Source organism: Emydura macquarii, unplaced genomic scaffold, assembly GCF_026122565.2.
Source record: "Emydura macquarii macquarii isolate MOO-44397 ecotype Brisbane River unplaced genomic scaffold, CSIRO-AGI_Emac_v2 contig_75, whole genome shotgun sequence".
Classification (NCBI taxonomy): Eukaryota; Metazoa; Chordata; order Testudines; family Chelidae; genus Emydura; species Emydura macquarii.
The window spans coordinates 8385056-8407213 of NW_027130212.1; the positions used below are offsets into that span (position 1 = coordinate 8385056).

Below are 22158 nucleotides of genomic sequence, written 5' to 3' on the forward strand. Positions count from 1 at the left end.
GCTCCTTTTGGGGAGGCAGATTAATGGCGTCAGACAATTATTTAAAATAAAACATATTGGTTGGGTGTTACATTGCAACAAACAGTTTTATCTGTCTCCACAACCTGCTCAATTGATCCTGCTGCATCGATCCCCAAGGAGCCGGCAGTGTACACATACCCATATTCCTTCCTCATACTGTACTCTCTCTCTTTCTTTTCTCCTCATCCATCCCCTTCATGCTACAATTCCCTGTATTTGTTCAATTTTTCTAAACCCCCAATCTCTCATTCTCTCTCCTTGTCCCTCCTCTGTATCTCTCTTCTTACCCCTCTCCCATGGAGACTTCTATAGTATCTTTTTCTTTTCTTACCCTGTTTTTCACACTCTTCCACCACGACCTCTGTAACTCTGACCTAACTGCTACTGACCATAGAGTGATGATCAATAATACAATTCCTGGTTGTTTCCCATTGTGTTTTTCTTCTCCACATTATGTGTGTGCACTTTTAACCTAGTAGTTTCTGTGCTGTGGAAGTGTATGTATGTGTGTTTCTCAATATCTCATGTAGGGTGGGTGAACATCACAATTCCCACATTGTAGGGTCTATTTTATGCAATATTTCCCCCCACTCTGGTTTACAGATTGAGGAGTTATTGTGTTATCTCAAACAGGCTTAGGACCTGATACACCTCTTGCTGAATGCAACAGAATGGCTCTCATGAACCTGAGTAGACTTCAGATCAGTCCCTTTGCTTCCTGACAAAGGAAGCTAAGCACCCTTCATACGGCATAGCATGCTTTGCAAAGTGGGAAAACAGTGAATGTGGTTGACTTTGTCTAGATTCTGATTAAGCCAGGCACAGTCAGTGGAGCACAGATAGTGCCAACACTCAGGGAATGATTTTCATGCACAAGAGCAAACTATTTTCATAGCTTCTTTATATAGTTTAACGCAACCATCAACACTGTGGTATAGTATTGAGATTTAAATAAAAGTTCTCCTTCTCCCTGCCCAACGCCCCCTCCCACTTTATAATTTTTACTTACTGTCCAATGAACTTCAATTGAGGAAGAAGAAAGGATGGTGGGGTTGTGAAGATGCAGAACCACATCCCCAAGCTCTCTCTGGACCTGTTTGTGATCTACACCCTGGCTTGTAGGTGGAATATCTGGAACAAGTAAGAATTCATTCATATAAACGAACTTAGTCTTCCAAGAACATAACTTGACTGAAAAATAGGCTTACCCCACAGAACTTGCTGGAAGAGTCCAAACATGCAGGAAATAGAGCTATGTGAAACATTTTTCACAGCAAATTTGCCAAAATAGCCAATTTGTTACCAGATCAAAACAATCTGCTTTTTCAGCGGACGCAATAGGGGACAGGGGAGAAGTGGGTGGGAAGCAAGGAGTAAAAAGAAAGAACAAGGTCAGGGATAACTATGGTAGATTACAGCAGCAACATCACCTCTCACTATGCAACTCTCTCTTTCCTGCAGGGAGAGGGAACCTCTTACACTTTAAACACCAGAGAAACCAGAAAACAATTCAGGAGGGGCAGAAGAGCAGGTGTGTCTAAAAATAAACTCAGTCCCGCTCTAGCAAGTGTTTTTGTTGGTTTTTAATTACCTATTAACTCTAGTATAGTAATTAAAGAAGGAAAAATGAACCACACAGATGCAAGGTCTTCCAAAGACTGGAGACTTCAGTGAGCAGGGGGCCAAAGCACTGTTGCCCTCTGTCTCCCTTGACATTTGTAAATCCAATACTGGTGTCTTATTGTTGAAAGAACTGTTCATACATATGAAAAGAGGAATTTCATTTGATGTGTTCTATCATTTGAGCTGGTACAACGGGGTCAGGATGTTTTGCATGCACAGCTCTTGAAAAGAAATGACTCTTCTCAAATATATACATTTATAGTGCACTCATCACATGGTGTCTGAAGTGTACATGTACCATGGACAGCATAGTACAATATTTTTGTATTAATTTCATAATTCCTGCTTTTATCACTTCATTATACACAAAAACCATGTCAGCAACAGAGATAAAATCCCAGGCTCAGAAATTCATATGAAATGAAAAGTACTGATTTTTTTTACAATCACAAATATATGCAAGCATGTTACATGCACTTTGCTCCATGTTACCCGCTCAGTCTAATCTTTTCTAGTATTTAGGCAAGGTTTTGAATCTACAAGCACTCTTTTTTCTGTAACACGCATTAGGATTCTTGACAATTTCAATAACCGCCTGTTCACAAGAATGGGCAGAGAGAGAGTATAGAGGAAAGGTATATGTGCATATCCATGACTGCAACAAAGCCAGATCCATGAGTTTGTTGAGGGTGGTTAGTCCGGCTGAGGAGTGATAGTAGTATGTTGATGACCTCCCTATGGAAAATGCTCATACAAAATATGAAGGGGATATGTGAAAAAATATAATTTTTGAGGGGATGGTTAAATTTCCAGCCCATTACACAATGTGTTTTTAAAAACAAATTACAGACCATTAAATTAAGGATATACACATACATTTGTTCAGATGCCAATAACTTACATAAGATATTGGTATGTGAACACATTTTTTACCCAGCAGCACAGCCCACATTTGAGACTGTAAGAGCTTTGCCACCTGGCAACTTGTCACACACCTTCTCCAATATATTCACAGTACTGTGGGATTATTTCAAAACTAAATAATCAATGTGTGGCCTATGTGCAAGCACTGAGTGACAAATCTGGCTGCTGAGCCATGAAGACTGAGAAAAATAAACACACCATTGAGCAGCTACTGTATACATATGTAAAACATTCCGCCAAATGGTCCACAAATCCATATACCTTTCCCTCTTTCTGATACTCTTAATGATAGTAACTTCTGCAACCTGGATTTGTGTAAATCTCTGACCATCCTTTCAGCTTAAAGGGAGAGTGATCTTAATGAGTAGTGGCCTAAACAGAATATGGCACAACAGATGAGTCACCAACAATATAATAAACTGTTAACCAACCTTGTCCTTCACACCTCTGAATTATACCTCTGAACTACTCAGTGGCTACTCTATGGCTTTTTCGTTTAGACTTTTCAGCTTTCCAGAGCAGGGTGTATCAATAATCTGTATCTAAACAGATCCAAGTACATTGTTCAGGCTTTACTAATACTAAAAGAGCGCTGGCCGAGTAAGTAGGGGAGAAGGGAATTGGCACTTTTGAACTGTATTTATCACAAGACCCCTAAAACAGTCAGCCTCTATGATCAAAGGTCAATATTTTGACCTATTTTGGCTTGAGAGGAATTCATGTGAGACTTAGGTGATACTGGGAGGAAGAGGGAAATGCTTTCAAGAACTTGCCTCTTTTATAACATTTCCCACTACTGAGGACATATGCCCTCAGACTGTTAATTTGGCCCACAGATTTAGGGTCATTTTAACCTCCTCAGTTCTACTGGAAGTCCAAATAGCCATGAAAGCAAAAAACACCCACTTCCATCTGCAACCGACCGAATTAATTTGCTTCATTTTATAAGAGGCACACCAGGCTACAGTGATATATGCATTTGGGAGTTTCAGGCTTGATATAGCTACTCATATCTAGGATGGAAGCCACAAATCCTGAAAAACTTCAACTGGTGTAGAACACAGAAGCCCACCTGCATAGCAACACAGGTTGCCATATCAATGTAACTCCAATGAACTGCCCCTACACTGACTTCTCATAGAACACAAAAGTCACTTCAGTGTCTCCATCCAGTTATTTACACTCCTCCATGGGATTAGGCCTAGTCTCCTGAGAGATTATCTCTCCCTCTGTGACCATGATCTCCTGTGTTGGCTATGTTCTACTGGAACAACGAAACCAATAGGGGAAGTTTGTGTGTGCAGAGGATGGAACTTTCGCATGACCCTGAGCCAAATTGTGCAATTAATTCCCACTAGAGATAAGAATGACCAAAACTCAACCAATCTGATCATTAAATGCAAAACTCGTTTCTTCGCCTTTCCCTCAGGAACTTCTTCACACACAGGGTATCTACACTGCAATCAGAGGCATGACTACAGCACGTGCAGCAGCTTGTGATCTAGCTGCTCAAACAACAATAGCAGTGAAGCCGTGGTGCACAGGCTGTGCAAAACTTACTGGGACCCTGGATATGCACTCCAGCTAGCCAATGCTGCTGCAGCTTCACAGCTATTATTATTTGAGCTAGTTATACCAATGCTAGCTCAGGTCTGTCTTCCCATGCTGCAGTCACACCTCTGATTGCACTGTAGATACAGTCACAAACAACAATGCATGCTCACACTCACTGAGCTACTCAAACTAATTCTTTTGCTTTTAGCATAAATGTCGTATTATGTTAGATTTATGTATGTGCATTTTCTCAGAAGGGTTTTGTAACATCTGATGCCAAATGGCTAATTTGCCAACATGACAACTAATATTGTGAGATTAGAAGTAGACTGGACACCAAATTAAGAACTCCCTGTCTGCATTGGCCCACCTTCAAAAATTTTTCACATCTGTCTTATTTTCTCAGTCTTTGGATCTCATGAATTCAATCAAGTTATTGGATTGAAAACATATGAATGCACAGTTCTGACTGCACAGTGCCTAAGTGCTGTGGCGCAACTTAATTTGTTGTCTATATTAATCTAAATTTATTATAATTTATTATGTCACTGGGCCCATGAATTCCATCTGCCCTAGGACTTCCCCATATTTATGCAATGTTATTATAGTAGTGTGGTGACACTGATTCCAACTGCCTCACTGTAGGGGTTGTGGTATTACTGAAGTGTCTCTTCCCCCACTGGATTTACCTTTAATAGTTGCCACTTTGCTGAGGAATACCCTTTACTTGTGAAGTGGTACCCTGGATCTCCAAATTTTTAATTTCTCTGCTTCCCCAATGCAACATGCAGCATATAATACTGCCAGCTCTCTCCCTCTGAACCTTAATCACAGCTTGATTTTCTTTTTAAAATGGTAATATCTAGGCACAATTACATAATTTCCACAGAATTTGGGAGTTTGTGTGAAAACTTCACAAAGCCAAAGATTAACAGTGCTGCTAAAATGGGTCACTATATTAGGTGTAACTATATTTGGATAAAAATTATTAGGGTTCCCTTATGGCAAAGTGATAACCTTTTAAAGCAGCTTGTAAATAAAATGCAGCTTCTGAGCAATGTAAGTTTACTCTCTAGTATATAAAATGACTTTTAGACACCATTTTAAAGTTAGCATACATATAATCATCACATTTAATATTGCTCTGTAATATATCATTACAGACATTGTGGGACTTAAATGCTTCAGTAAATAGGTTTACCTTGAGTTTTCACTGGCTCAGATATCTGGCTAGGGTCACTAAGTCCATATGCATTAGCTGCCCGCACAAGGAAGAGGTAAATGGCATTAGGTTTCAGCCCTTTAACTGCAAAACTTTCAGTTTTCACATTTTCTGCTACAGTTTGCCAACTGCTACCAGATGTATGGCTAAGGATAAACCACACAGAACAGCAGATTAGAGTATGCTTATTTAACCATATATAAAGTATAAGTACAATCAGATCACATGAGAAGTGTAATACCTGAAGGCCTCTATTATATAAGAGGTTGGTGTTGCACCTGAATTCAAATTAGGTTGCCATGATAATGTTACTGTATTTCTGCTAACATCTGTAACCTCAGGTTTCGATGGTGCACTAGGAATCAAGTTTGGGTCAGTCGGTCTTGGTGGTTGCACTGGAACTCCAAATTCTAACAAAAAAGGGGAAAAACAGCTAAGTATGGACAGAAAGTGGCTGGGGGGTTCAATGATGTTCATATCTGCATTATCCATTTACTACAAAATTAGATAACAGTTGCATGTTGATTTCTGGTTTTCTTTTATGTTTTTTCTTCAAGCAGAGAAACCCTGATTGATTTACCTTGGACCTCAATATAAGCACTCCAGGTTGCTTCGCCACTTGGAGTTGAGGCAATGCAGGTGTACCGACCAGTGTCACCCAGCTGAGTGGGAAAAGAGGAAAATAAATATTTGGAACAATCAGGCACTCAGTGAGCTGAAAAAGTAATTACAAAACTGTACATCACCATCAATGTGGATAAATACATTAGAATTTCCCTACCAGAAACTTCTCACTGCTAAGTGAGATTCTGTATATACTTATTCAATGCTATTTAAAGGCACAGGAAAATGCTAACACTTTTTTATGTATTATTTCTCATTCTGTAATGAATTAAACTGCCAGCCAAATCCTGTAGTCCTCACTCATTCCTTAACTCTGCAAAACTCCTGCTGACGTCCATGGGAAGAAATGAACTTGGAAAGTCCCAGACAAGGGCCTGGGTACTGCTTAAACTCTCACGTAAATGGTGCTTAGAGATTTATGCATGGCCTCAGGGAGTGAATTTCAACCTTAAAACAGGGCTTATGTAGTTCACAAGGCTGTGTGCAGGTTGGGTTCTTTGGACTAAGGTAAATTGTATTCTGTGGCAGACCAAATACAAGCACCCCCATATTATCATCATCCAAATCTGAACTGTAGATTATTTGTTCATCTGTGACAATCACAATTCAAAAGAGTTACGATCAAAGAAATGAGACTATACTCAAGCCTTAGCACCCGAGAAAAAACAAAAAACACCCACAATGCTCAGAATTGAAAGGTCAGAAGTTCAAATTCTGCATTGGCATAGTGGTGTTTCCTGTGACCAGGTAATGAGGGAACCTTCGGGTAGCATAGTGCTGGCTGAGAAGTCCCACAAAAGACCTAATTTTATGACTTTGATGTACCAAGGCGCAAACAGCCTGCAGGTAATAATAGATAAGCTAGAGCAGTACAATATTTTAAGACATCAAACAAATTTGTCCAGAATGAACAGAAATATTGACCAGGTATTCTGCTCCAATTCCCCAAGAAAGTCATCTAAACAGAGCTGATTAAACATTGTAAAATATATTTATGTTGTCAAGATCTACCTTCCATACACTTTGTGCAACATATGTGCATATAACCTTGAACCAAAAAAGCCGCAAGAACAGGTACTATATAGGGACAGGAAACTAAACCCTGAATTGTATCTGTGAAGCCAGAAGAAAAAGTTTTAATCTTTTAACACGGTAGCTATGAATGCATATTGTGTAAGGGTATTAACATCGGGGTTTTTTTGCTGTGTACACCAGTCTGTAACTGTGAGATCCTGAACTAAGGTGGTATATTTGTGTGTGGAATTATAAGTCATTTTCACATATTGCAGTGCTGAAACTTATGCACCTTTATAAACGGTGTAAAGATTCATTATCATTTCAAGCTACCTTTGCATATCGGATCTGTAAAGCTCCTGTTTCCAGCTGCTTGATGCGAGAGTCCTGGGTAGAGATGAGGATCCCATCCTTTCTCCAGAGGATTGTGGGCATTAGAGTGCCTGTGGCCACACAGCTGAGTACTAACGTACCATCCACAGCTACAGTCTGATTCACAGGACCCTGTTGAATGACTGGGGGAGGCCGGTCTGCAATCACTGCCAGAAGAAACAACAGGAAATAGATTTTTGCAACTGAAAACAATTTTCTAATCATCTAAGCAACAGCAGTTGCTTGAGGCTTTTAAAACAAACTGCAGATAATTAAATAAGTAATTAAAGTACGAGACATGCATTATTCCAAGTGTATTAATATGTTGCACGGCTACAGAATATTAACATGATATACAATACACTATTTTCAGAGGTGAAAGGGTATCATAGGCTGTGAGTTGGCATCTTCTAGGCACACTCAGTTCCATCATCTTTAGATGTGTTAAAGAAACGAGAAGGGATTTCTCAGTTCCTTTGAAAAGGTACACTCTTCACTTTGTATATACCTTACCACATAACAGGTCTATGTAACTAGGATTTGTTAGGGATCTGGAATTTGAGCATTCATTTACAGAAAACTAAGAAGGTAGGTGGGAAGGCTATAATTCAGCAAATATGCAGACCCACAGAACACGTTTACCTTTTTAAAAAATATTATTATATATTTCCAACTCAGCCATGCATTGTTTTCTAGTGTGAAGCTGACTAATGGTAGGGTGGAATAAGTATAAAGCTGATGTCTGGAAAAAAAATCAGATTTTTTGCCAGTATGTTTTTACTTTCAGTTCTGTGAGAATTTTTCTTTCACTACTGATTTAAAATCAAACTCAGAATCTTTCACAGTATTTCTAATAATTTTATTGCATCTTACACTCAGCATAAATTAACCATCTATGATGAGTCATTTAAATACTGTATTTACATAACAGCACAAATTACTCTGCAATGGGAAATCTTTGTCTATGTGTTGTGTTTACCAGAAGATAAGCAACTTCTCCAGAAGTAAAAGCTATGGTACTGTACTTCAGTGGCTTCTCCTCCTAGCTCATAATATCCTGAGATGTGCTGACACTATAAAATAACCACAACTTAAAACAACATCCATTTGTTCAATAGCCTTATGGGCTTGACTTGAAACCTGGTTTGTTAGCATGAAACATAATACTGAAGTCCTGATAATTTGTGATCATTTGTGACACTTTTCACAACAGAAGTGTAACAGTGATGTTTGGCCAAATTCCAATTCAGGTAATTACATTTGCATACCTAGATGCCATCCTGCATTTTCAATTGCTATACTTTACTTTCTGTCCTAACCTGTTGTGATGTGTTGCAGTACATTGTTATATCTCTCAATCCAGAGATGGATGAAATGATCCCCAGTGTAGTTTGAATTTCAGTTTATGTTTGTAATGTGTTTTGAGGTCTTTATGGAGAAAAGGTGCTACATAATATAGGATATCTTTTGTTTGGAGGTAATTTTCTGTATAATATATATATTCCTATAGACTTTGTAGCTATGTCTTACCTTACTTGCTATTTAATTTTAAATACATTATAAATTAGCATTTGATTAGTTAATAGCTGTGGCAGTATCCTAATATGACACCATGAATGAAAAATACTTAAACCTCTATATCACAGATAATATCAATATGACTATTAATTTCATCTATTGATCAATCAGGATGGTCTAATTATATTTTTTTTCATATAGCCACTCACTCAGTTTGTTAATTGATCTGAGCTTTATGGGCGAAACCACAACCCGTCTGAAGTCAGTGGCAAAACTTCCACTGACTTCAGATGGGCCAGGATTTCACCCTGTCTGTCCTGCCACTCAGAATATGTCTCCTCTCCAGCTGGGAGGATGCTTCCATGGGCAGGTGTACAGACAAGCTCTAGCTCTGTTTGAGCTAGCACATTAAAAATAGAAGTGTGGGGAACAGCTCAGGCTAGCCACCCAAATACAATCCCACCCGACCCCATGGGTATATACTTGGCCAGCTAGCACAAGCCACCTGCCTGTTTAAAGTCATATTCTTCCACTTCTGAGGTTGTGGTATTATATCAAACTGCAAATTGTAAAAATAAAAGTATCTTCACTTTACCATCAGTAACTTCCAAGTATGCTTTTGTTGTGATACTTCCCGCAACATTTAAAGTCTGGCAAATATAGTACCCAACGTCAGATCTCTGGACACTTGTGATTGTGAGGTCACCTGTCTGGGAGACTGAAAAGCGGCTGGATGACTGAGGCGGCTGGTATGAGAAAAGCAAATTCTAGGATATATATAAATAAGAAGAGGGAGGGAAATAAATGTGTTAGATAGAATATAACACATCTCCAACTTTCACCTAAATATGCCTAAGTATGTATAAGTTTATTATTGTATATTTACTTTATACACAGAATATTTCTATTGTACATATATTAAGCATTTCATTATCTTATGCTAATTATGGGGCATTTTTTGGGGGGGGAAAAAAAAAGGGTTGGCACAATTGTGTACACATATTTGGACATACCTTAACAGGCCTGATCCAATGTCCATTCAAGTGTAGGGTAGACTTTCCGTCAACTTAAATAGTTGTTGGAGAGGGATTGATATGCACAGATACCATAACTGTGCAAATAACTGTGGTATTTCTGCATACTGTATAAGTAACATGCATGCAAATGTTCACACAGCCATCTTTCAAAATCAAAGCAGCAGCATTTTGTGTAGTGAAAAAGATATTTCACAAACATGTATAAAAAGCTGCCAGTTTACTTATTAGTATTTATACTTTAGACTGCCTAAGAATGGAGACAGAAAGCGAATGGAATGTTTTATAGGTTTCTTTTTTAAACTGATGTTGTTTTAGACTCACTAATCATAGTTTCTCTGTTCTATAATCAGTCTTACATTGTATAATAAAGCCCTACGCAAGTTTCCCTTGACATAGTTTTGGTCGGAAGTTAAATGCTATGGTACCAACAGTGGTCATGAAAGTCAAAGCTGAAACCAAAATGACACATGTGCGTTACAGCAGATACTGGTTTCAGATTTCTATTTCTGGCTCAGCATATTGAGGGGAAAAACATTTGAAGTTCTCTATACTTCATGGATACTATTTTTTATTGCTGTCTTTTGTCTGACTACATTTTGCTTTTCCTAAAAATACCCAAACAAAGAGGATAGAGAATCTTCAATTGCAATATAAGTGCAGAAACTCATCAATAATCTTTTCCCTCTCCATTTTCTGCAACATAATGTTAGCCACTCAGTAAAGTCAAAAGGGACCCAGTGAAACCGAGAGGTTCTGTATTAAGGCCCTCCCATCCCAAAAAGCCCCCCAAATAAATAAAAATGCACACAATATAGCAACCTACTTATATCATGAACTAACACTAGAGGTGACCTGAATTTTTGTCTAGTCACATCATTTATTGTATTTAGACAGCTGTTTAACAAATAGAAAAAAGGAGCCAATTCCAAGCTCTGTTTGCTTTTGACTATTGTTTAGAAAAGCAGCACTACTCATTGTGTACAATAGCAACTAATCAATACTCTCAGTAAAAGAAAAATGAGAAATACCCTATCTTCCCTGAAACTGACCTCCTATGCAACTTTTTCTTTGAAAGGTTCCCCCTAAAATGATACATTAGGGCATTAAATAACAACAACAAGAAGCTCGTTCTTATATTGTGCTTTTCACTGGTAGATCTCAAAGGATTTTACAAAGGAGGTCAGTCTTTACACCCATTTTACAGATTGGCAAATTGAAGCACAGGGAGGGGAAGCAACTTGCACACATTTGAGTTAGCCACAGATACATAAACACAGCAAATTATTTTTCAGGGTGAATGCAAGCCACAAAGCCCAGATCCAAACTCTTCCAAAGTTTGACGGTGTTTGGATAGGATGTTGTGGTTCAGCCAAATATAGTACTGGGCCAGGATCCAAACTCCTGGGACTTCTGGATGCAGGATTTTGGTTTGGTCCCATCTCTAATTATTCTATAGATATTACATCAATTTTTCTCAATAGTGAAACATTTAATGAAAAGAGTTAATCTAATAGAGCATTGAAAATGTACTCATTCTTTCCAGCTGCTTACTATACTGGCCTTTAAATTTGAGGAAACAGATAAGCACAGTAAGCAGAACATAGCTTTCCTTTCGATTTAGTACACAAAATGTAACATTTTTAAACTCACATGATGTATAACAACAATAATGCAAATGGGATCCAGCATTTGCAGACTTAGCAGTTATCTCCAGCTGGTAAACAACTGCAGGAACTGCCATCCTCCATCTGGCATTATTGCTTAAAGAAACTGGCACAAAACAAGAAAAGAAAGTTGGCTTTACCTGACTTCCCTCTCTCCGCCAAAAGATGGCTGGTTGAGGGTTTCCAGTTGCTTCACACTGGAAAGTCACTGTTCTTCCCAATGCAGCCACCTGGTCACGAGGTTTCACAACAAAATGGGGAGGCTCTGAAGGAGACAAAAATACACTAAAATCTGCAGTCCAAAGTTCATCCAATCAAAAGCCACAGTGGCAACTTGCCTGGTGCCTGAGCACCACATTTAATTTGTTTAAGGTAGTGTGTTATAAACACCCTTTAAATGGAGCTGCAGCACAGTGACTGCAGCTCCCAACATTCAGTGCTTCAGCTTGACCCAAGGTTGTTCCATCTTGTGCTGCTCCTTCCTATTAAGATCCTGCTTATGCATTCCTTATTCAACTCTGTGAGCTCTTAGTCAAGCGAGTTAAGTCCCACTGACTTCAATGAGGTGAGTTGCATGATCAGATGGATCACAATCAGGTTTTAAAAGAGGAGAGGGGCCACAGATCACAATGGAGCAATCTCTGGGTTGTGTCTGGCTCACAGGCCATACTTTGTCCACTACTGTACTAAATGCTGTGGAATAACTGCACATTCAGGATTACATACACAAAAGTCATCATCTTTCATTTAGGAAAGCTCAGGAGGAAATGAAAGGCCTTCAGTTGCTTTTGTAAGAGCTATCTGATGAAGTCAGGGTCTCAAAACTTTTCAGTTTAAGTCAAAAGCCCCAGAAATGCTACTGTGCAAATTATAACTACTTAAAATCTTCAATCCAATTACTGAAGAGGCATGAATTTAAAGTAACAGTGGGGCTGAATGCCTCCTTCATTTACATAGGCAAGGGCATGTTCAAATAAAATATATATGTAAATGAAGGCAAATTTGAAACATCTGCTCATCCTAACATTATAAATACTGCCAGCATTGTCCAAACTGTTTGATTTACATTGACTTAAAAGGCCACTTCATCTAGCAGTAAACAGAATGTCAAAAATTATGTCAGTTACATTAAAAACAAGTTAGAGCACTTGACAGCATTAGATAGACTGATGGGGCTAGCCCAGAAAAAATAGAATATAAAGTCTGTTGCGCTGTCCCTTCTTACACCTGGAAAAATTTGCATTAAATGAAAAGTCCTTTTACTTATTGTTTACTTTTTCAAATTCATTTCTTATCAGCTGCCCAAAGCACTAATTATTCTCCCCTCTTATCTGAGTTCAGAGTGATGTGAATGCTTTGAATCAGACATTTTAACAATTTTATCTTTCCTTTTTTTGAGGGCTTTTCCTTCACTTACAACATTTCTTTTAAAAACAACATAAATTACTCATGTGTCACTTAAGGGGTGCAGATTAAAGTATATTATATGAATCAAACAGCTATGACCTATCCAGATGAAACCCATGGGTACCAAATGTCCCTCCTGGACAATTTGTATTCTTTGTTAATCCAGGTCAATATTTTCAGGTATCTTTTCTATGCCTATGCTCCTTATTTAGATCAGAACAAAATACACCAAGTGTTCCTTCATGCCCTGTCCTCTGAAATTTTTAAGCAAAATTTTGGGGTTATTTATATTTGGACCCAAATGTTGACATCAGTTGAATCACCGAACTGAGAATCTACACAAGGCAAAGCTCCTCATATATGTCACAGTAATAGAAATAACAATAATAATAGACACATAGTGATCACCATATCTTTAAAATAGAAAACTTGGATACATTTAATATCATGCAAGACGGATTCTGGAGGATATCTGGCAGCTACGGAGGGGTTTTAATTTAGTATTGCAAGTAGAGTAGGAAACTGAATGGTGCTTGCCACTGGCTGTAGGGGAAAATTAGGAAACTAGAATCGGGGGTGCTTGTTTATAGTTTTCTAGTCTCCCTATCTTGCCATTGGGGTTCCCATCCTCTGCACTGACCTTCTTTACTATAAAGGCATATTTAGGGCCTCATTGCCTTTATAATGGACTCTGGCACAATGCCACACATAGCGGAGCCTAGGGTTTCTAAATTCTATTCTGCTGCATTAGGATTCATAGCACCTGGTGTCACTGCGTTTGAGAGGTTACGTAACCATAAAGAAAGGAACACACTGGTGCCCATAGGAGAGGCGGATGGAGTGGGGGATCCTTGTATTTTTCAACTTATGAGGAGGGTTGCTCGGGGAGGGTTGCTCAGGAAGATGTAGGGAAGAGAGGGGAAAATTCAGTCAGTCAGTCATCTACGGTAGGATTTACAAAAGCACTTGGGGTATTGTTCCAATTCTATTACCATTAAAGTAAATGGTAAAACTCCTATTGCCGTCAACAGGAATAGAGTTAGAGTACAGCCGAGTGCTTTTAGAAATTCCACTCGCAATGTTCACTGCACTGGGAAAATAAAAAATAATAATTAAAAAAAAAAGAATTTTAAAACACTTTCCAAAATATTACATTTAGGTTTCCTTTTATAACTAGGGTCAAATGTACATGTGTGGCATGTCATGAATACTGTAGCTAACGGTTGCAATGTCCTCTATAGATACTTAGGAAAATAACTTCTACTGTCCTTGGAACCTCTACAGTAAATTGAATTGATTATACAGGAAAACATTAAGTATGAGCTGTGTAGTAGTAGGGGGAAAATGAAATCAGAAATTAGCTTGTACATCATATAAAAAGTTAGCAACCCATTACCTTTGTTCTTTGCCAAAAAGTTACCCATACTTCATGCAGAATCTATTCTGTGTAGTCTGTCTTGTCAATAACAAGTGAAACATGGAAGCTGATTGGTTGAAGGACATGGAAGGGTATGGATGGAAAGGGGAAGAGAAGTTCCAGTCACAGTGATACGGTGATTAGAAGATGGCCAATAAAATTTCAACTTACCAGACACAACTAAAAACAAAACAAAACAAAAAGAAAACATGGAATAAATAAAATTAAACAAACATAAAACTAAACAAAAAGTAAAACAAAATAAAAATAACAGGATCCTTGGTAAGGATCTTAGAAAGCACAAATATATTCTGATATATGAAAAATATGCCAAAACCTCAACCATATTATCCTATTGATTTTTAAGCAGGACTCCCCATCACCTTTTTAAGGTGGATATTGCATGGTACAATGAATGGGGGAACTAAACTAGGAATCAGGAGACATTGGCTCTACTCTGAGCTCTGCTGCTAAACTGCTGCATGGCCTTGGATAGATTGGTTCCATTCTTTTTCTTAATTTCCCCATCTGCAAAAATTAGAATAATGTTACTTATCCTCTCTTCTACAGCACTCTGAGATCAACAGCTGGGAAATGCTTTTTTAAACCTAACATCTACTCAGAGGGAGTTTTGCTTAAAAATCATTGGTATGGTATAGCCTTCAGCCTTTGTCCTTATTTGCAGCCTCGGTATAATGACTACATGCATCAGAATCATAATTCTTAGTCTAAAATTCTGCCAGCAAACTAAATGGCACATAATGTGATAATTAAAACAGGTACCCAAAAAAGCCCACTTGTTATTTTTTTCCTTCATTTTAACAACATATTCAAAGCAGAGTTAATGTAAAATAATATACATCTCAACAGCCAATTATGTGAAACATATGTGAATAATTTTCAAATATGAATGAAAGATATTATAATCCTAGAAACTGTATAGTCCCTGGCTGGTTGGTTTTACTTATTAAAGAGTAAGCATGTTATAAGGAATTCTAATACCAAGTCACTGATTTATTGATGTATTTTAAAAGAAAAAATTGGGCATTTCCAAAACTCATATCACTCTCCAGGAAAAAAGAACAAGAACAAAAGACTCAATCAAATAGAGTAATTGGTATAAAATAAATAATTGCATTATCTGCAATACATGTCAAGACTATTTTTTTAAAATGTGTCCTACAAATCACAATTCCTTCAACACCCTCATCTGGTTTTACCTTTTTATATAGAGAGTAAAAATAAGTACTGTTAAGCACGAGTACACTTTCATAATGAGCTGGTAAACACCTGCAATGTGCCATCCTTCGATGAAACACACTGAAGAAACTAATAATATGCAGCCTGTCAAAATTCATTAGGCATGAGAAACATGGGCTTACTGTTCAAATAAACGGAACATATTGTGGACTGCAGGTGTGCTATGAAAAATAAGTAGACGTCAGATGCAGTTATAATACCATATTAAAACAGTATGTCTTTTGGATCAGGGTATAGCCAGGAAGCAGTAACTGAATATAACAAAACCAGATGATACACAGCATACATTTCAAATAAATAGAAACATTCATTTTAGGAGGAAAGAGATGAAGAGAGGAGGGTGAACTGTGGTTTTCAAGTATTTATTTTCAATTTTGCAAAAGAAATCTGAATGAAAGGCACTTTTCATTTTAATATTTGGGTTCACTACTTCTTAAAAGGTAAAACAACATTAATAATCCCATTCACATTATGCAGGCAAATAAATGCTTTGTCTAGAAATGCTTGGAGGAGGACAGGAGACGGGATGTGATTTAACTAGATCACAACTTTATTATTAACTGTCTTGGAATAAGTACAGAGCAGATAAAAGTGTACAGTGCGGGTAATTCCACAATAATTTCAATATATAGCAAGAGGGCTTCTGTCACCCATTTCCGATCTTGGTCCCCAGCCTACCTGCTCCCAGGACTGTACCATCCTCACCCCCCCTTGAATTACGGTTAAGGTGGGCTGAAAGAAAGGGGGTTAGCTTCCTGCTGTACCAATCATAAAAGCCCCGACTCCCCCATTTCCACTCCTTTAACAAATACCTCTTTTAAATCCTTTACCGATCATTTGTGTGATCACTGTATCCCTTCCCTAGAGTACTTGCACTGGACATCTGTCCCATGTCAACATACTGAGTTGCTGTGACATCATAGCCTAACTCTCGTTCCATGTTTGCTTCCAACTAAACGACCGCCGAACCTGCTGAGGGTGTTTTTTCAGTGGCCCCACTTCGCCTAGGCTAATCTGGAGGTAAGGAAAAAATTCCTTTCCAGGCCCCTGAGAAAGGAATGACTAGTGCAGTGCCCACAGCGGATCCTGACCAAATCTGGTATTTTGCCCCTTCCATGGGTGGGAGGATGGGTGCTGGTTCAGGTAAAAGAGAGCTTTTCCTGCCCAGCATGTACTTGTATACATCCCATCTCTTCCAGTCAACTGGGTGGATGGGTCAGCATCCCCACGTGGACTTGTTTGGTGGCTGCTGCAAACTCACTCCATACCTCTCTTTCCCTTAAAGAGGTACACACTTTCCTCCAGCAAACCAGACAAGGCGCCCCACCCACACTGGTTTAACATGAAGTGCAGTCATTATGGCAGAAGTGTTCAACTGATGGCCCATTTTGTCTTTGGGGTGTAGCTCCCTCCTCAGCTCAAAAGCTGAACTTCAGGTTACTCTTAATTGTACTAGGGTACACTACACACAGTACAGCTTTTGAACAGAAGAGCTCTCTGCTAAACTTTGGGATCCAAAGCATGTAAAATACAGTGACACATTCTGGAATTTTCATGGGTTCGCCAATAAAAAACCCAACAACTCACATTTCGTATCAGAAGATCCTGATAAGAGAAATTAACAGGGTTCAAATTAATGTTCTTTAATTCTTGCACTTTGGAACTCCTTCTGAAGTACCAATTTTCTGTTTCTTTAGAAATACCAAAAAGGAGAAAAGTTTAACTCTCACTCACAGAGAGAAGGGTGGCTACAAAAAAAGGGGTTGGGAGGATTGGCCCTCAATCCAAGCAAGGATGTGTATAAGGTAAGGGCAATATGAGCCCTCCTTAGCCAGGCCCAGAACCCACTCAGCCATCATTCAAATCTACCCACATGCTCTCCACAGTAAAGTTCATCTGAAACCTCCAACAGATACACATCTGTCTTGGTTGGTCAATTACATTCCCACAAATCAAGTTAATTTATAAGTGCTGAAATTCCAAGTTGTTTTTTTTTAAACAGGGGATTTTGTTATTGTATGTCAAAAATAACTCCCATCAAGCAAATGAAGTTTTTTGCCCACCTGTAAAAACAGAGGGGATACTAATGTATGAAAATAAATCCCTCTAGAAACAGGGCATCATGTCAGCTACAGATCTGTGGTGAGTGCAAAGGGTGACTTTCGTATCAAAATGTAAGCAAGTCTGTAAAAGAGGCATCATGTACTTAATAAAAAAAAAATCAGACTCCTGACCTTTATTAGTCTTCTATGGATAGTTAAGGTTATTATAACTGAAAAGAAGTGAAAAAAAATCTCTTTATTTTTTATAGTTTTGCATTGGACAGCATTTTGCATATAACTATTTAGTGAGTCAGTTTTCACTATATCTGTGATGGTTTTTCACATAGCAACAAGGGTGAAAATACATTAGTTTTAAAATAGGAAAAATGATACTGTGAAACCACAAAAACTGGGAAAGGGACTAAGGAATAAGTGTAGTACCTGAAGCTATTTTTAACATTTTTTAAATGAACTCATTTTCTAGTAAACACTGTCTTTTAAGCATTAGTTTTACATTGCAACAGAACTGTACATTGCTGCAAACAAGTACTAATTGCTGGATGTCAGTGAAATAACTACTGTACTTGACAGATGTACAAATGTGTCCAATAGCTTCAAACACACTGTATGTGATGTCTACATTTCTGAATAGCTCCCAATTTTCTTCACAGAAGTGTACACAAATGTAGATCTAATGTTCATTATGCTTAATCTGATTTTTAAAACTATTGCAGAAGACATGGAGTTAGGTAACCTGGGTTACTGACTTGGCTCTACTTCCCAATCTGGCCATGGACAAGTAACAATCTTAAATGTGCCTCAGTTTCCCATTCAGGAACATTGTGATAATAATTATCTACCTCACAAAACAAAGCACTAAGGTGAATGAGTAGCTTCATTCATTTACATTTATAAAGTGTTTTTGAGATCCTGAGCTGGAAGGCACTACAAAAGTGCCATATACTACTCTCTTATCATATTACTTCTTCATTAATTTTCATTATAACTATTACTGTTTGTGAATTACTGCCAGATTCTCAGAAGATATGTTGCTATTCAGCTGAGGCAAGTTTAATTTATTTACACAGAGCTCTGGGGGTTTTGTTTTTGATCTTTCAAATAAAATTCATGGTTCTAAGGTTTAAGAATGGATACTTAAATCTTTATTTCATCGCCTTCTTGACACTTCTCTTCTATGGCACTATATATGCTAGTATAAAGGATGCAAAACTGTATAATTCTATACTATAGCAATTAAATAATGGTAATCTTCAGACCCAGATTTATGTACCGCTTCTTAAAAGCTTTAATCAAAAATCCAAAGATTTAAATGAACTGGTATTTACTGGTAAATGCCTGTTAAAATGAAATTTCAAATGACTGGCAATGGGGTTTTCACTTCTGTTGCAGAGGGGAAAAAACATTTTCATGATGTTTCCCAGATTTTGTATATCTTCTGAATATTGAATAAAGAACTAGCTTTATGCCACATTAATCCTCTTTCAAGTGAGGAACATCTGAGGTCGGACAGGCCTATAGGGAAACATACTGATGGGAGATGGGATGCTAGTGGCACTGTGTGTTTATGTATGTTGGGGCAGAGCAGAGAGGTAGTTTGGGGAAGGAGAAGCAGACTAGCAAGGTGACAGAGCAGTGGAGCAGGCACAGAGCATTTAAGAGGCAGCGAACCAGCCAGAGAGAAGACTTGAAACGGACATAGTGGAGAAGCTGCAGAGCTGGCCAAGGGGAGTATGCTCTATGAAAAGACAGTGCTGCAGTATGTTGGGTATGCTATCTTTTGATTCCCCAGTTTTTCCCAGTGGACTACACTGCCTAGTCCACAACTACGGCTCCTACAGTAATCTAGCAACTACTAGAGTGGCTGCACTAAAGGGTATAGAAAAATCTGTGTAAGGAGTAACATACAAAAGAAATGTTATAGGCTGTGGGTGTTTAATGAATTGATCCAGTCTTGACTGCTAATTCTTCTAGAAAATCCAGAAGTCCTTCCATTAATTTTAAACTACTCAAAAAAAAGGGGCTTTAACCCCCAGTGTTCAGAAATATCTTCCAAATCTGACATCACTAAACAGTCAAACTGAATTACACACTTATATTTTTAACTTTAAAAAATAACTAATTAAATTATACAGGCTGTAATACGTACATAGCAGTTTTTCCGAACTGATTGCCAACACTGAGTAGTTGTGTTGCTGGCATTTTTAAATACAGGTATTGGTTAAAAAAAAAAAAAAAAAGCAGTCTAAGTCAATGTGCTGTGTTCCCTGTGGTTTGTTTTTGTACTCTGCTCTGATCGTATCAAGGCAATCTGAAACCCTCAGTATCCTCATGATTCCGATTCCCATGCAGTCATTTGTGCAAAGTATCATTTTCTACAGAGAAATAAAAGACCATCATTTCCAGCTCTAAAAAATGTAAAGACTGCCATTCATCTGTCTGTATGCCACAACTGGGAAGAATATGAGAAAATAATACCAGGTACATTACAGAAGAATTAGGGTATCCCTTTTCACCCTCGTTCTTCGGTCTCCATCTAGAAATGCTATCTTCAGCTGCTACTTATTGCTATGTAGATACATACATTATTTGACATTTTCCCAAATACTCTGTTAGAAATTATCTTCGTTTAGGGCCTAATTGGGATACCCTTACTCACAAAGAATAACAACTTTCCCCATAAATAGTCCCATTGACTTCAACTGGGCGCCTTGTGTGGGCATTGTGAGTATCACAGTCTAGATTCACATGGGTAGCATTACCACTAGCACAACTATGTGGTTCAGCAGGAGTTTTGACATTTCTTTTTAACATCTTTGATTAACAGGGTGATCTGTAATTCCAGAAATGATTAGATTTAATTATATTTATGAAGATTTGAACAGTTCCTCGTGTTTCAGATTTTGAGTTAAAGTGTTTGAGAATCAGTTATCTTGGTTAGAAGGAGAAACTACATGTAATTGTACTTGCTATGAAATGCATCTTAAGTGCTGACTAAGACAGATAGCAATCTCAAAGAAGTAGAAAATGTAAACACCAAGGAGCGAGAGAGGAATTATTTAGCATAATAACACTGAGTATAAGTAGGAGTAATAGGATGAAATTAAGAAAGATAGCAGCTTAAGTGACTATCAAAAAAATCTCCCTCAGAGTCAGATCTAGTAGCATATAGTCCTGAGGGAAATGGTGAAAGCCCCAACAATTTTGATAACAATGCTTCAAATAAAATGCACAGCAAGAAAAAATAAAAAAGGAAGTTAAATGCCAAAGAAAAGCATCTGTCAAGATCCTTAACATACATCATTCAAGTTATAAATAAAATTCAACTGATCAAATTCTCTTCCTCGATGTACATTTGATCAGGTCTCCAAAGTGAAGACTTCGCAAATGCTGTGCAGCTACTGAAAATGGATTGGTTGGAATTCTCTGCTGCACCTGAAAATGCTACTCCCATGATACACACAGATTGTGCTGTGATCAAGACATCTCAGGAAAGTAGCATGGTCTCATAGGAAGTGGGTGGTGCACGCAAAAGTTTGATGCTGCCATTTGGGAAGGATATGCACTGTACTGGTACAAATTCAGTGCTGAAAATTTAATTATGCCTACAGCAGGTTTGACAAATATGGCATGAAGGATGGATGTGTGGGTAGGTTATTGGGACATGTTATCAAAATGGCACAGTATGTCATCACCACATATACAGTACTGTGGTAGTTTAGTAGCATCACCTCTGAAGCCAGGAGCAACCAGAGGTCAAGTTAGATTGCAAAGATTCAAAATCACCACTATTTTCTGCTTCTCACTAAATAGACACGCATGTGATTGGAGCTCTGCAATGTGTGTGACAAACAATTCTGTGTGGGTGTTACTGCCAAGATGTCACTAGTCTTACTAATTTGCACAGGGAATTCAGCCCCGTGCAGAGGACCAGCACAAGGCCTACATACAACTTAAATCTCCCTGTTTTGTTTTCAATGGTTGTTACTGGCTGCTGAGAACTTGTGAAAATCTGGTCACTTCATTTAGGTACCTACTGAGGACTGAGCCCTTTGGAAAATTTGGCCGCCAATTGAGGGTGCTTGGCACTAAAATCTGGCCCCAGACTACTTGAGTGGCTGTATCTCATCTGTAAAAACAGCATTATATTAATATCTGCCTTAGAGATGTGCTGTGAAGTTTATTTTTAAAGTATTTCAAGATCCTCAGTTGAAGAATGCTATACTGGTGAAAACATACTGCAGGGAAATGGCATTTTGTGGGACGAAACTACACTTCAGACTTTACTGAAACCAACTATAAAATAATAAAGTTGATAATCTCTCTTTGCAATACCCACTGAAAAAAAGGTTTTCATTATAAAATCCAAAGAAATGAGAGAGACCACCTGCTGTGTGGTTCTAAAAGTCAGCACTTCTCAAGTTAAAACATGCAGTACTTT

General features: G+C 38.1%; 1 protein-coding gene across 1 annotated transcript in view; it reads right to left on the minus strand.

The window, feature by feature from the left end:
* ROBO1 (roundabout guidance receptor 1) overlaps positions 1-22158 on the minus strand; it is a 935708-nt gene that overhangs the window by 65815 nt on the left and 847735 nt on the right. The window contains exons 9-16 of the mRNA XM_067543346.1: positions 14569-14577; positions 11714-11838; positions 9468-9639; positions 7316-7521; positions 5925-6006; positions 5586-5754; positions 5324-5490; positions 1031-1152 (exon numbers count right to left, since the gene is read on the minus strand). Of these exons, the coding sequence (XP_067399447.1) occupies positions 1031-1152; positions 5324-5490; positions 5586-5754; positions 5925-6006; positions 7316-7521; positions 9468-9639; positions 11714-11838; positions 14569-14577 (1052 nt within the window). The remainder of the gene's footprint in view (positions 1-1030; positions 1153-5323; positions 5491-5585; positions 5755-5924; positions 6007-7315; positions 7522-9467; positions 9640-11713; positions 11839-14568; positions 14578-22158) is intronic.